At 51.4% G+C, this 13,443-nt stretch overlaps 1 protein-coding gene across 2 annotated transcripts in view; it reads left to right on the top strand.

Moving 5' to 3' along the window:
- The first annotated feature begins 7,045 nt into the window (after window positions 1-7,045).
- The window catches only part of Adgra2 (adhesion G protein-coupled receptor A2), a 42,235-nt gene continuing 35,837 nt past the window's right edge, over window positions 7,046-13,443 (top strand). Inside the window, exon 1 of one of the 2 annotated variants that reach the window (XM_005066583.3) lies at window positions 7,046-7,414. In XM_005066583.3, coding sequence (XP_005066640.1) covers window positions 7,149-7,414 — 266 coding nt within the window. In that variant the 5' untranslated portion in view covers window positions 7,046-7,148. The remainder of the gene's footprint in view (window positions 7,415-13,443) is intronic. The other variant, XM_040731740.1, reaches the window with a different exon arrangement.

Raw genomic sequence — 13,443 nt, 5'->3', positions numbered from 1 at the left:
CAAGCTCAAGCTTAAGCAGAGGGCATAGGGGCCCAAAACTTCGATGTGGGCAGACTCCAGATCACCATTTGTACTTTTTAAGATCACTGCCCAGTCCTTTGCCTCTGTGTTAATTGGATTATTTGATCTTTTGATTTGTGTGTTTAATTTTTTTGAGTTCCTCATATATGCTGGATATTAATCTATTTGGGTCTTGTATCAGAAAGTCTTTGCTTCATTTTGACTTTATTTTTACATAAGGTGAGAAACAAGATCTACTTTTGTTTCTCTGCACATAGTATCCAGTTTTCCTAGTACCATTGTTAAAGCTTTATCTTTCTCCCAATATTTAAAGTTGACTCCTTTGGCTCAACTCAAATGAGTATTGGTATACGGGTTTGTTTCTGGACTTTGTTGTTTTATTCTAACCCATTAGTCTATATGCTTGTTTTTGAGCCAAGAAAAATAACTTTGAAACCACCAATCACTTTTCTTTCCTTCTTCTGCTTCCCTCAGCCCTTTTTTGGTCTGTAAAATCAGACCTCTGCTGGGCTCACTGGCGCACTCATTTTACAGAATAAAGTATTGCCGGGTTCAAGAACAATAAACACACATTAAAGAGAACAGAAATAGAAAAAAGAGAACAACAAACAAAAGCCAAATCAACTCCTTCAATTGAATGTGTTGTAATTTTCTCTTTTCAACTGTTTGTTTTGAGACAGCATCTCTTGTCTGCCAGAATGGCCATCTACCCAAGGGTGACTTGAACTCCTGACCCTCTGGCCTCTGTCTCTGGGGTATTGGAAATAAGAGTTTGTAAAGAGTTTTTGTAGATCCACCCCCAAGGCTTTGTGCATGCTAAGCAAGCACCCTACCATCTGACCTGCATCCCCAGCCTTTTGACGCTTAATTTTACCTTTGTTCAGAGAGGAGAAAGTACAGCAGAGACGCAAGACTAGAATCCAGCTTCAACGTCCGCTTGTGTGCAGGGGGGTTTCATCCTTTCCTTCCACCGGCGCTACCTTGAGTGAGTCTGGTTTGAATAGAGGCAGAGTGTAAGTTTTCCCTGGTAAAGGTGTGAGTCACAAGTGGGTGTTTCATGTGTGGCAGGATCTGAATGCCAATGAGAAGCACTCCCTGACCGGTAACTACCTGGGTAGCTCCCAACAGCCTGGGTTCTTCCTGTTAAGTCAAAAGTCACATCACAAACTCTCAATATGAGTGTTCTAACAAGACAGGTACAGGGCAGTGCAGTGGACTCAGACAACTGCCCTCAAGAGCAGCAGTTCTCAATCAACCCTTGGGTCATGACCCCTTTGGGGGTCAAACAACCGTTTCACAGGGATTGCCTAAGACCATCGGCATATCAGATATTTATATTACGATTCATTACAATAGCAAAATTACAGTTATGAAGTAGCAATGAAACTTAGTTTTATGTTGGGGGTCACCACAACACAAGGAACTGTATTAAGGGGTCGCAGTATTAGGAAGCTTGAGGGCCACTGCTCTAAAGCCTTCTGGAAAAGGTCTGGGCAGCATCAGCCCCATGCCTCACAGTGACTCAGGCTAATCGGAAGCAACAGTTCAGTGCCACATTACAAATCAAGCCAATGACCTGCCAATAACTCACCATGGTGTTGCTAGGATCCTGCCTCTGAAAGATGACGAAACACAGAAGGGGTCTAGAAAACCCTACAGAGAAAATGTGATGAAGGTGTTCTCTCTCTCTCTCTCTCTCTCTCTCTCTCTCTCTCTCTCTCTCTCTCTCTCTCTCTCTCTCTCTCTCCCCCTGACTGTCCTAGAATTCACTCTGTACGCCAAGCTGGCCTTGAATTCAAGAGACCCTTGTGCCTCTGCCTCAAAGTGCTGGGATTAAAGGTATTTTCTCAATTGAAGTTTCTCTTCCCAGATGAGTCTAGTTTGTGTCAAGTTGACAAACTAACCAGGACAATGTACAAACCCTCTTCTGGACCCTACAAGCACACTCACACACACACACACATACACACACACACACACACACACAGAGAGAGAGAGAGAGAGAGAGAGAGAGAGAGAGAGAGAGAGAGACCTCCCTCTGCTGTGAGAACTAAAGAAACAAATCTTATTTCCTCTTCTTCCTTCAAGACAAGCTCCTAGTACACACTCTGGGTTGGTCTATAACTGATGGTCCTCCTGCCTGGGTCATCTGAGTGCTGGGGTTACAGTCATGTGCCATCATACTACACTCAGAACTTTTTAGATACAGTGTTTGTACATGGGTATGCAGAACAATGCAACAATGTAGTTTATGTATTCAGTATGTAATTGTCAAATTAGTATAATAGGCAGTTCCCAAGCTGGGTATAATGCATGCCTATAATCTCAGCACATAGGAGATGGAGGCAGGAGGATCGGGCATTTGAGGTCATTTGAGGCCAGCCTGGGCTACATAGGATACTGTTTCAGAAAACTAAAAGTACTTCTGTTCCCCTTACACATTAATATTAATTATTCCTATGTACTGGTACTTTTTTTTGTTTTTTGTTTTTTGTTTTTTTGAGACAGGGTTTCTCTGTGGCTTTGGAGGCTGTCCTGGAACTCGCTCTGTAGACCAGGCTGGCCTCGAACTCACAGAGATCTGCCTGTCTCTGCCTCCGAGTGCTGGAATTAAAGGCGTGCGCCACCAACGCCCGGCTTGTACTGGTACTTTTACAGCTATTCTGAAATATGTCACAGAGTCTGAGCATGTAGCTCAATGGAAGTGTTCTTGCCCATCATATTCAGGCCTTGGGTTTGATCCCAAGCACCTCAAAGAAAGAAAAGACAGAACTATACCATAAATTATTATAAACTGCAGTTATCCTGCTGTGCTACAGAAAACCAGACCCAAGGTGCCTATCAATGGATAAATGTGATAAATATATGATATATATATGAATATCAATTGGTCCTTAAAAACAAAATTACATCACTTGCAGCAGCATGGTCATTATGTTAGTGATGGGGGGATGGATACGGTGATGGGGACAGAAGGACACGGGACTGGAGAGATGGCTCAAAGGTTAAGAGCAAGAGGACCTGAGTTTAATTCCCAGCAACCACATGGTGGCTCACAACCATCTGTAATGAGAACTGGTGCCCTCTTCTGGCCTGCAGGTAATGAATGTGCAGACAGAACACTGTATACATAATAAATAAATAAATCTTAAAAAAAAAAAAGAGTAAGACCGGAGGTGAGGCATGGCGACACACACCTGTAATACAAGCCCTCAAGATGTGGAGATGGAAGGGTTTTGAGTTTCAAGGCCAGCCTAGGCTACATATAGAGTATCTGTCTAGCTGGGGCTATCCAACAAGAGACTATCAAAAAAGAAAAGAGGAGAAAGAAGAACGAGGGTGGGGGGAGGGAGGTGGAGTTTGTGAACTCCCAGACATTTGTGGAATTCACTTTTCTAGAAATAGGTCAGTTACACTTCTGCTCTTGGTAATCCCCTCTACTCTATTATCTTGTACTTAATTCTAACTTTCGCTGAAAGGTCTGTTGAGTATAGTTAAGGAATGGTGTATGATTCCGTAGAGCACTTGTATAGAATCTGTGAGGCCCTAGGTTCAACCCTAGAATGTCTCTCTCTCTCTCTCTCTCTCTCTCTCTCTCTCTCTCTCTCTCTCTCTCTCTCTCTCCCAATCTCTCTCTCTGTGTGTGTGTCTCTCTCTCTCCCAATCTCTCTCTCTGTGTGTGTGTGTCTCTCTCTCCCTCTCTCTCCCTCTCTGTGTGTGTAGATGCAGACAAAGTCTGTGTAAGAAGTCCACAAAACATCTGAGGCTGACTAGAATATAAATAGTATTGGTTCGATGTTGAGAGGAGATGCACCATGGTCTGCATTTAGCATATATATACATACATATATATATATATGTACATATATATACACACACATATATATAATTTTATACATTGAGTACATATGTGCATGCATACATACCCATAGATATATACAGATTGTATATATTTAATTTCATTATATATAATTATATATGTAATTTTTATTTATTTACATTCCTTGCGATAAGAATTCAGGTATCCCATGCTGGTCTCAAACTTGATATGTAGCCAAAGCCAGTCAAGGCCAAGTCTCAAGCCTCTTGCCAATAACATATATTTAATTGGTCAGGCTCCTTAACCAGATTGCCTGAGAATGGGAATGAAATGCGAGTTTCCCTTCACTCTCAAGAGAGATGGTTCAGTGGTTAAGAGCACTGGCTGTTCTTCCAGAGAACCTGGATTCAAGTCCCAGCATCCATATGGTGACTTACAACTATGTGTATCTCCAGTTCCAGGAGATCTGACACCTTCATACCAAGGCACATAAAATGAAGTTAAATAAGTTTTTAAAAAGGAAGCCTCAAAACAATACTTTTTGCGGGGGGGGGGGGCGATGTATGTGTGTGTGACTCAGTTGATACAGTGCCTGCCTCCCACACACGAAGCCCCGGTACTGTCTATCCCTAGAACTGCATAACTGGGCAAGGAAGCATCCTTCTGTGATCCTAGCACCTGGGAGACACGGCTAGGAAAACTGGGAGTTCAAAACCGTCCTTGGCTATGCAGTGAGTTACAGGCCAGCCTGGGATGCATGAGCCATTGGTTGTGTTGTGTTGTTTTCCTTTTAAGGCGCAGTCCCATAATGTTGGCGGTTAACTCCTGAGTTATGGTGAATGTCATGCCTCAGCTTCCCAAGTAGTGGGACTACAGGTGAGTATCAGGTAGCAGCCCTCTAACACACACACACACACACACACACACACACACACACACACACACACACCATACTTGTACCCAAGTACAGGCAGGAGAGTGCAACCTATGTGGGAAAGCATTGAGCAGCCAAGTGGGCGTTTAGAAAGAATTTCAAAAGGAAGTGCCCATCCCTGCTCTTCGAGACTTGGGTTTCTGGCTCCAGATATACAAATAGGGATGCACCCCACACTCTGTGCATTGTGCAGAAGTCAAAATGATGCCCATCAGAACGTGAGTGCTGTGTAAATGTCCCCACAAGGCACCTCATGTCTACCGCAATGTGCCTCCCCTCCATAGCCTGCCAGGGTTATCTGTAATTTGTGAGCCTTGGAGGGTTCATGGGACGAGAGGCTTCCTTCTGAGACTTTGTCTTTTAGCAAAGAGAAGTCACGGACAAGCTGTGACACTGTCAGAGGCCTCTCAGCTTTTCTCTGAGTATATCAGACCTGCGTGGGTTGGATAGGCAGCTTGTTATAAGTGCCTGGTCTCTGCTCATCTCTGGCCCCTTTCCTGAGGACACAGTCTCCATTAGGCCTGCCTGAGGCTCCTGCTGGGACGTCCATTCCCCTTCTCATTTCCTCCATTTGCAATCACTATTTATTTATCTTTGGAAGTTTAAGGAAACAGAGCCTGCCACAGGGGTTGACCAGGAATCTAGTGAGGGAAGCTGGGAAAGAAAACTAATGTCTGCTGCCTTCAGGCCAAGGAGAGAAGTTGCTTCCCAGCAATGGAGATGGGAGACTTAGCTCACTTACCACAGTGGCAAAAGGCACTGGGCTCCCCAACAGGTCCAAGGTGGGGCCACTTCCCGGTACAGAGGGTGGGAAGCAGTTCTGCCCCAGCTCTGAAGCTGGCCTGCTACCTAGCAGTGGGGGCTCTGTTAAGAGACAAAAACGTTATCTTTTGTGGGGAAACTGGGAATGTGTCACCACCGGTCCTCTGACCACAGCCTTCTTGACAGCTGACATTGCAGTCCTCTGTCACCAGCTGCTGATGGACTGCTGTAACGGCTGCTTTCTGATGCCGTGTCCACAGGCTCTTTCATTCTCCTCCCCAGTTGTCAACACCAGATCCTGCCCACGACTGGACCGTCTTCTTCCTCCTCATGCCACAGGGTACATTCATATACAACGGGACAGGCGGGACCCAATGGGTTACACACCCCTAACTGTCACGTGCTGTGTCCGAAGTCAAACAACTGAGGAAAGGCATCGTTGGGCCTGGAAACCTACACTGGGATGCCCTGACTCCGCCCACACCCAGATCCCTGGGCCTTCTCTTATTTTTCCCTCTTTTCATTTAGTGTTTCCCACCCCCCCAAATACACCACACACACACACACACACACACACACACACACCACAAACGTGCATGCATTAACAGGAGGCTAACTCTGGCAGTGTCTGCTTTAGCCTTTGACCTCTCCTTGGCCTAATGACATGCACCTCCTGCTGGGCAAGGTCACTGCTCACAGGGTAAGGTCTATGGCCTCCTTGTCTCGGGCTTGTGTCCTCCTGCTGCAGCCTCAAATCGAAATTTGGGGGTGGGAACAGTACAGTCAACTTTAGATCGGCTCATCGTGTCAGGGGCAAAGAAAAACCTTAGATCCCCGAGCAAAACTCAGCCCTTGACACGGAGGACTAGACATCCCAGGTCAAGCCTGAACTTCAACAAAAGTTCTAGCAACGAGGGAGCAGGCGGATGAGAGGGTTTTGTGAAAAGCGATGGTTGGCTTACAGATCTGAGTTGGGTTGTGGAGAGAAAGGGCCCTAGCCAGTAGAAAGAGTAGAGATGGAAACATAGTCTTGGTGCAGGGGGACTGGGAGTGGGTGGCTGTTCAAGTTGGCTTCTAGGCTTGTACTTGAAGGAGAGCAGCCGCCTGGCTGCGCATCTGGCGGCGCTAGGGCCTCGCAGAGTGATGAGGCGGTGAGGGAGGCGGGCGGGGGCTGGCGGCTGGAGCGGCGCGGCGCCGAGCTGCCCCCATCCATGGCACGAAGCTGCGGCGGCGGTGGCGGCAGCAGCAGGAGCCCGGCGCGATCCGCTAGGTCCCAGCCGCGCGCAGAGCGAGCCGGCGACGCGCGGGGGCCAGGCTCCTATCAACTCTATCAACTCGGAGCGCTGCGCTGAGACTCGGGCGGCGCCGCCGGGGGGGCCACCCGCGCTGCGCTGTCAGTGGCGCCCGCGTCCCGCCGGGCCCCGGTGCACGCAAGCCATGCCCCCGGGGCGCCGCAGCGGGGACCCCGAGGCTTGCCTCCGCCCAGGGCCCCCCCGCCCCGCCCTCGGGCGCCCCGGGCTCCCGCTGAGCACGCCTCCCTCACGCCCCGGTCCCTCCGGCCGGCGCGCCGTCTGGCCCCTGCGCTGTAGGTCCCCGCGGGGCGATGGGTTGATGGGCGCCGGGGGACGCAGGATGCCGGTGCCGCCCGTGCGCCTGCTGCTGCTGCCGCTGCTGCTGTGTCTTCTGCTCCTGGCTCCCGGAACTCGGGGTGCGCCTGGCTGCCCGGTCCCCATCCGCGGCTGCAAGTGCTCTGGGGAGCGGTCCAAGGGACTAAGTGGCGGCGCCCACAACTCGGCTCGAAGGAGGGTGGTGTGCGGCAGTGGGGACCTTCCCGAACCTCCGGACCCTGGCCTTCTGCCAAACGGCACCATCACCCTGTGAGTACCCTGCCCTGTGACGAGTGGGACCTAAAAGTAGGGGAGCGATCTTGCCACTTGAGAGACTGGATAAAGTCTGAATCCAGGCATCAGCCGGGAACCTTGAAGTAGGGGAAGGATAGGAGCTTCGGGAGCCAGGGTGTGCCCTAGATAGACACCGTGGAAGTCCGCTCACCTGCATAGGTGAGGTGTGAGTGGACGCTGAAGGGACATCCGTGTTCCTCGTCCCAAGTGGGCTGGCATTGCATGCAGTCCTCAGTGCCCCGAGCTGGGTGGGAATGGGACGGCTGATCGGGGCCAGGGGCCCCCTAGATGGCTGTGGTTCTTACTGAGACTTCAGAACCCGCACGAAGGGGGTCCTCCTGGGCTCAGCTGGTGAGCGGGGCCTCTGAGTAGGATAACTGAGTCTGCGGTGCCCCGCCCCGGGCCTGCGGGACTCTGCTTCCCTGCGGGGGCTTCGTTGGGCAGGAGGAGAGTGAGCTCCCCTAACTAAGCCTGTCCTTGGAATGCGGGCGCTTCTGGTCTGAATGAACAACACCCGCACGCCCGGGCGTCCCAGTTGCCTCTTGGGCTCTCTCTTACTGTGCACATTTGGGAAGTGAACTTGGGTAACGGGTCCCGGCCTATTCCTTTACTGCCCCTGGAAATAAAACAGGCCTTGACTCTTTATCGGTTGACTCGGTTGCTCAAAGATTTGGTCCAGAAATCTAACTGAAGGGAGACACGTGCCTCCCGGCCTCCTGCCATGGTTCTCCTTTATCTGGGGCCGGTTCAGCCCTTGCTTACTGGCCACGAGCGCCTGTGCTCCTTGACTCGGAGTCTCAAGTTCCGGCAACCGCACGAGATCAGCCTCCCGCACCCCAGCGGTTTCCTGTGCCCGCCATGTGCTCCAAGCTCCACGCACGACGTGGAGTTGAGGGTCGCGCCCTAGCGGTGGCTCCCTGCTTTCCTGTTCAGGCTCCCGCCTAAAAACCGCCTCCCCTTCCCTGTCATCCTGACCCCGGAGGCAACTGTTTCTCCAACCACCCCTCGCCCAGAAATGAGGCTGTCCTCATCTATTCGATTGTCCCCAGAACAATACAGTAAGTCCTCTGGTGGGTTCAGAGGCTGCCGGCTTCCTGACAGGACACAACTGGTCAGCCTGTGATGTTAGCCAGCTGGCCTGCATTTTCTCCAGCTGGGGTGTGTGCATGCACACGCCTGTGTGCCTTGTAGTGGAGGTGGCATTTCTCCCTTCTCCTGCCTGGAGGCAAGCTGGCGGGAGGTGGGGGGGCGGGGATCGGGGGGACGGGGAGGGGGGGAGGTAGGGAGGTGGCAGTGACTGCTAAGATTTTTCCCAGTGGGTTTGAGTGTCCAGTAACGCTTAAGGGTCCTAGAAGGCTTGGGCATTCCCAGCCTACTTAGTTCTGGAGGAGAAAAAGGCTTTGCCGTGAGGAATAGCTGCTTCGACGTTTATGTCACACAGCTGCACAGCGATGGTTCAGCTGGGGGTGGGGGTGATTTGTGTAATCGCACACGCTCCTGCGTCTCTGCACACTCACGTGTGTGGGAGCTGTCTCTTGTATGTCTGCTGGTGGGGATTAGGGAATCCTAACATGGTCAAGGCAGAAGGAAAGGGGGGCATAGAAAAGTGGTTTTGCAGTACATCTTAGAATGATTTGGCAACTAATGCTTTCCAGCCATGGCTAATTCCCATGGACGCCACTCAAAGGAGTGAGACCAGTTCTTGGTGAGAATATATTATGACAGAGTAGCAGCAGACTCAACTTACTCTCCTGCCCCAGCCAGCCTCAAGCCCTCCCTTGAGGAACGGTTCCCCTCTCCTCTCAGGCCATCACCTAGCTGGCTTGCAGTGCCTTCCAAAGAGACTGGTCCCCACCCGGCAGAACAGTGCTAAGGACAGAACAGGGAAGCCCACTCATCCATCAGTCTGGAGTGGGATGGAATCTGAATCTCCCTCCAGATGTTTTTCTTAGCTTTTCACGTTTATGATCCTGATGGTCCCTCACCCCGGGCCAGCAGTCTCTGAAGGGAAAAGACCCAGGGCCTTCTCTGTAGAAGGTAGGCAAGCCTTCCTTGAGAGTCAGTCCAAGCATACTGTCGCACCCCAAAATGCATCTTGAGATGAGAGAGAAGGGCTGGCAAGGGGTTGCTGCTTCCTCCATTCCATGCCAAGAGCGTGGAGACCCCCTTATAAGTGCCGAATGCAGGGTGATGCTTGTGATCCAGAGGACGGTAAGTTCCAAGCCATCCTGGGCTACATAGGGAGACCCTGTCTCAAACAATGCAGAGTGTTCATTTCACCCTAACTCCTCTGTTCTTTTTTCCACACAGATTTTCCTTTTTTTCTTTTTTTTTTTTTTTAGCTTGTCACCGGGTTGAGCAGCAGGACTTGATCCAGCTGTTTTTGCATTGTGGCTGTGTCCTCCCTCCGAGACATTTGCTACATTCCCACTGAGGACCTTCTCCCCTCCAGAATGGGTCCCCAGCTTCCAGTCACAGGAGCCCTCAAGATAGAAGCCTGGCAGACACTTAGGGCTAGGACTCCAAGTGCCAGATAAGGTCCCTGTCTGCTGGGGGGGGAGGCTCCCCTGAACAGTCCTGTTTACCTCATTGAAAAATCCTTCCCCCGCCCTGTTAGCTCCACTCCTGCCTTCTGTTCTGGTGGACTGCAGGTCCCCTCCCCCACCCCTTGCTTTGTGTCCCCCATGGTGGACTTTCATTTGCAGTTTTCCAGGAAAGCAGAGCCCTTGGCTTCCTTCCTGATCCGTTTCTCACCCCACCCCCAGCCTCACAGTCCAGTCTGCGGGGCAGCTGTGGGCACAGATGCCCAGAGCTGGGGCCTTTCTGAGCCCGCTCTCTGAGGGGAAAGGTCCTAGGGTAGGAGGCTTATGGTGGGGAGGATTTTGCTGTGAATGGGAACCTCTCCAACCTGGGCAGTGGCTAAAGGCCTGCTTTCTGGTCCTTAGCTCTGAGAGGTAGATGGGGGAGGAGGCCTGAGAATAAGGGATTCCAGGAAGGACAGATAAAAGATAACTGCAAAAGGAAATCTTCCCCAGGAGGACCTCAGAGGACAAGAGCCGGTGCCATAAATTCCTACTTCATCTGCACTGAAAAGGGTCTTAGAGATCAACAAGCCAGGGCTCACCTCTTAAGGCTTTGTAGCTGATGCTGGAGAGATTAGAGGGATCCCTAGGTGGATCAGTGTGGGATTAACTAGTAGAGTCTCAATGTTTTTACCAGATGAGGGTCTTGGTATGACCTGGTATCATACCAAGTATGACCTGTCATACTTGGGATCCAGTAGACACAGACTCTACATTTAAAAATCCATTTTTCTCCCTCCAGCAGGACCAAAGCCCTTTTAACCTGGAAACATTTCAGGCCAAGTAAGGCAGGGACAGGCATGGGCTGTGTCACTGCTCATTCCCTCAGAATAGCAACCTGCTCAGCCTACCACAGATGCCCCTGTGCAGGGCAGACGGGGCTGTCTGCACAGATGTGCCCAGCACTAGCTGAGTGATCATGCCGGGAGTCTGATGGTCCAAGGTAGGGAGAGGTGGGGGAAGCCCCTTAGGGATGGACTCTGTCGATGCCCCTGCCTCAGGGAGGTGGCTCTTTTGCAAAGATTACCCTTGGAACTCTCAGCTCTGGCCTGGGATTCAGGCAGTGCAAGCACCAGGATCTGGTTAGCAGAGTGTGGGGCAAAGTGTGCCAACCACCAGGCACACAGCCTGAGGGCAGTGGAAAGATGCTGGCGAGAGGGGCGGGCCCAGCCTGCCTCCCCACCCCCTTCTCTTCTACCCTCTCTTCCCCCATATGGTTCTCATAAGGTCTGGGCTCTGAGACAGCGGCCAGAGGAAGTGGCTGTGTACAGAGAGCTTTTGTGAGCAGGGGAGGGGGAGGGGGAGAGTGGAGAGAAAGAAGGAAAGAAAGGAGGGAAGAGGCCAGAGATGAGGAGATGAGGGAGGTTTGAGTCTAGCACACTCCCAAGCCCTCCAGGGTGAATGTCTTATTCTCACCTCAGAAGCCCCTGGACCCTTTGCCTATCCCAAGTGAGGAGCCAGGAGGAATCCCAGGGCCTCCTCCCCTGACTCCTCCCATGCATCATCATGAGGGGCGGTAGGTGGCAGCCTAGGTGCCAGAGATTTTGACTGCCCCTACTCTGTGGCCTTGAGAACCCCTATCCTTCAGACTCCTGGTGCCAGACATTAGGGTGCAATGCGTGGTCCTGTTTCAGGGGAGCCCTGTGAAGAGAGCAGAACCCCCAGGATTTGGATTGCATTATTTACTGCATTGAAGAGATTGGGACCCCTTAGGCCGGCTCTCAAAGACATACATACACTTCAGCCCCAAATGGTACCAGGGCATGGTTAGGGGGGGTCACTGGAATGGGTCATTTGCCTGGATTAATCAGGACATGTGCATGGACTCTCTCTGGACTCTGTGGAATTGGTGAAGGGTGTGACAACCTAGTCCTTGATGGTGAGCCTGAGAATCTCCCCCTAAAGTGCAGGCAAACTAGTTGTAATGTGAACCCTCTGTAGGTTGACTCTTATATTTGGGGTCAGATTTTTAAAACTGTTTCTAAGTGTATCCCACGCATGTGTCATTGGGATAAGACCCTCTTCTGCTTTTAAGTTGATCCAGGTCTTTCCACTCCATTTAGCCTCTGGTGGGCTTCCTCACCAAAGCCCAGAGAGGGTAGGGGAGCTCCCCATTGCCACACAGCTTGCCCAGAAGCAGTAACTCTCCCATTCCCCCTTAGGGAGAGGCCGCATAGGGAGGAGAGGGGAAAAAGAGAAGGGAAATGGCTGGGCTGGGAGACCATCAGGAAGGCCTCTGAGAGGGGCTGTTTATTTTCATTCCCCTAGCCTGGCTGCTCTGTTCTATTTAGGGCTCAGACACTGACAGGACCGAGTTGCCTCCTCCCCTTCCTCCCTCCTCCGAGGGGCCCCCATCCTTCCCAAACTCCAGAACATTCCTTTGCTTTCAGGACTGGACCACGGAGGGGGAGGGCAAAGTGGAGAGAGAAACTGGAGTGAGCTGACCCTGAGGTCCTACTCCCCCAGCCCTTGCTCCCTCTCCCCCTGGGAGTCAGGGAAGACAGGATGGGGGCACAACGGGGTATGCAAGATGGATGGGCCCAGGTGAGGGCAAGCTATGGAGTGACCTGAGGAGGGAGTTGTAGCCCCGAGTAGAGAAGCCAGACGTCTCCCAGCTGGAAAGGAAAGGGGAGGAATGGGCGCCCCTCTCCCGCAGCCCTCACAGCTGCCAGGCCTCCTGCCTTGCTGGGAATTGTGTGGGGAGGTCCAATCATGTGCTTTAGGCTGGAGGAAACTCCAGCTCCAGGGTGGGAAAGGCTGATAAGGGCCAGGGTCCCCTGTGCAGAACTCTGTCCCTCCCCAGATCACAAAGGGTCCTCCAGACCCTAGGGCTCCCTGCGGCCTCTGCAGGTGACTTCAGAGCAATCAGGACAGAGAGAACTGTGAAGCCTCCCAGGCCTCTGGGAGCGTTCCTGATCTCTCAGGTCCCCAGGTAGCATGAAGAAGCAGGGAACACTAGAATTTGAGTGATTGAAGGTGCTCCAAAACGTAGCTCTCCCTTTCTGCACTTGAGTTGGGTTGCTGAGATAGAAAAAGATGGTAGACAGAAGGAAACTTAAAAAACAACTTTTGTTTTGTTTTTGTTTTTTGAGACAGGGGCTCACTACGTAGCACTGGCTGGCATAGCCCTGGTGGCCTAAACTGTCTATGTAGATCGGGTTGGCCTTAAACTTGCCTCTGCCTCTGCTTCTACCTCTCCAGTATTGAGATTAAATCTGTGTGCCACCACACCCAATGGAAGTGTTTTATCATTGCCAATAGCTATGATAGTACCTGGATATGGTGTGCCACACTTGAAACACCAGAACCCCAGAGGCTGAGGTAGGAGGATCGCCAGTTTAAGGCCAACCTGGGCTACAGAGTAAGACTTTAATCTCAAAAAAAAAAAATCAAAGCAGAGCGAAGGAGAGCTGGCTGGAGGAA

Source organism: Mesocricetus auratus, unplaced genomic scaffold (genome assembly GCF_017639785.1).
Source record: "Mesocricetus auratus isolate SY011 unplaced genomic scaffold, BCM_Maur_2.0 Super-Scaffold_100026, whole genome shotgun sequence".
Classification (NCBI taxonomy): Eukaryota; Metazoa; Chordata; class Mammalia; order Rodentia; family Cricetidae; genus Mesocricetus; species Mesocricetus auratus.
Note: the sequence above shows the minus strand (reverse complement) of the source record. Positions and strands in the feature narration are given on the sequence as shown.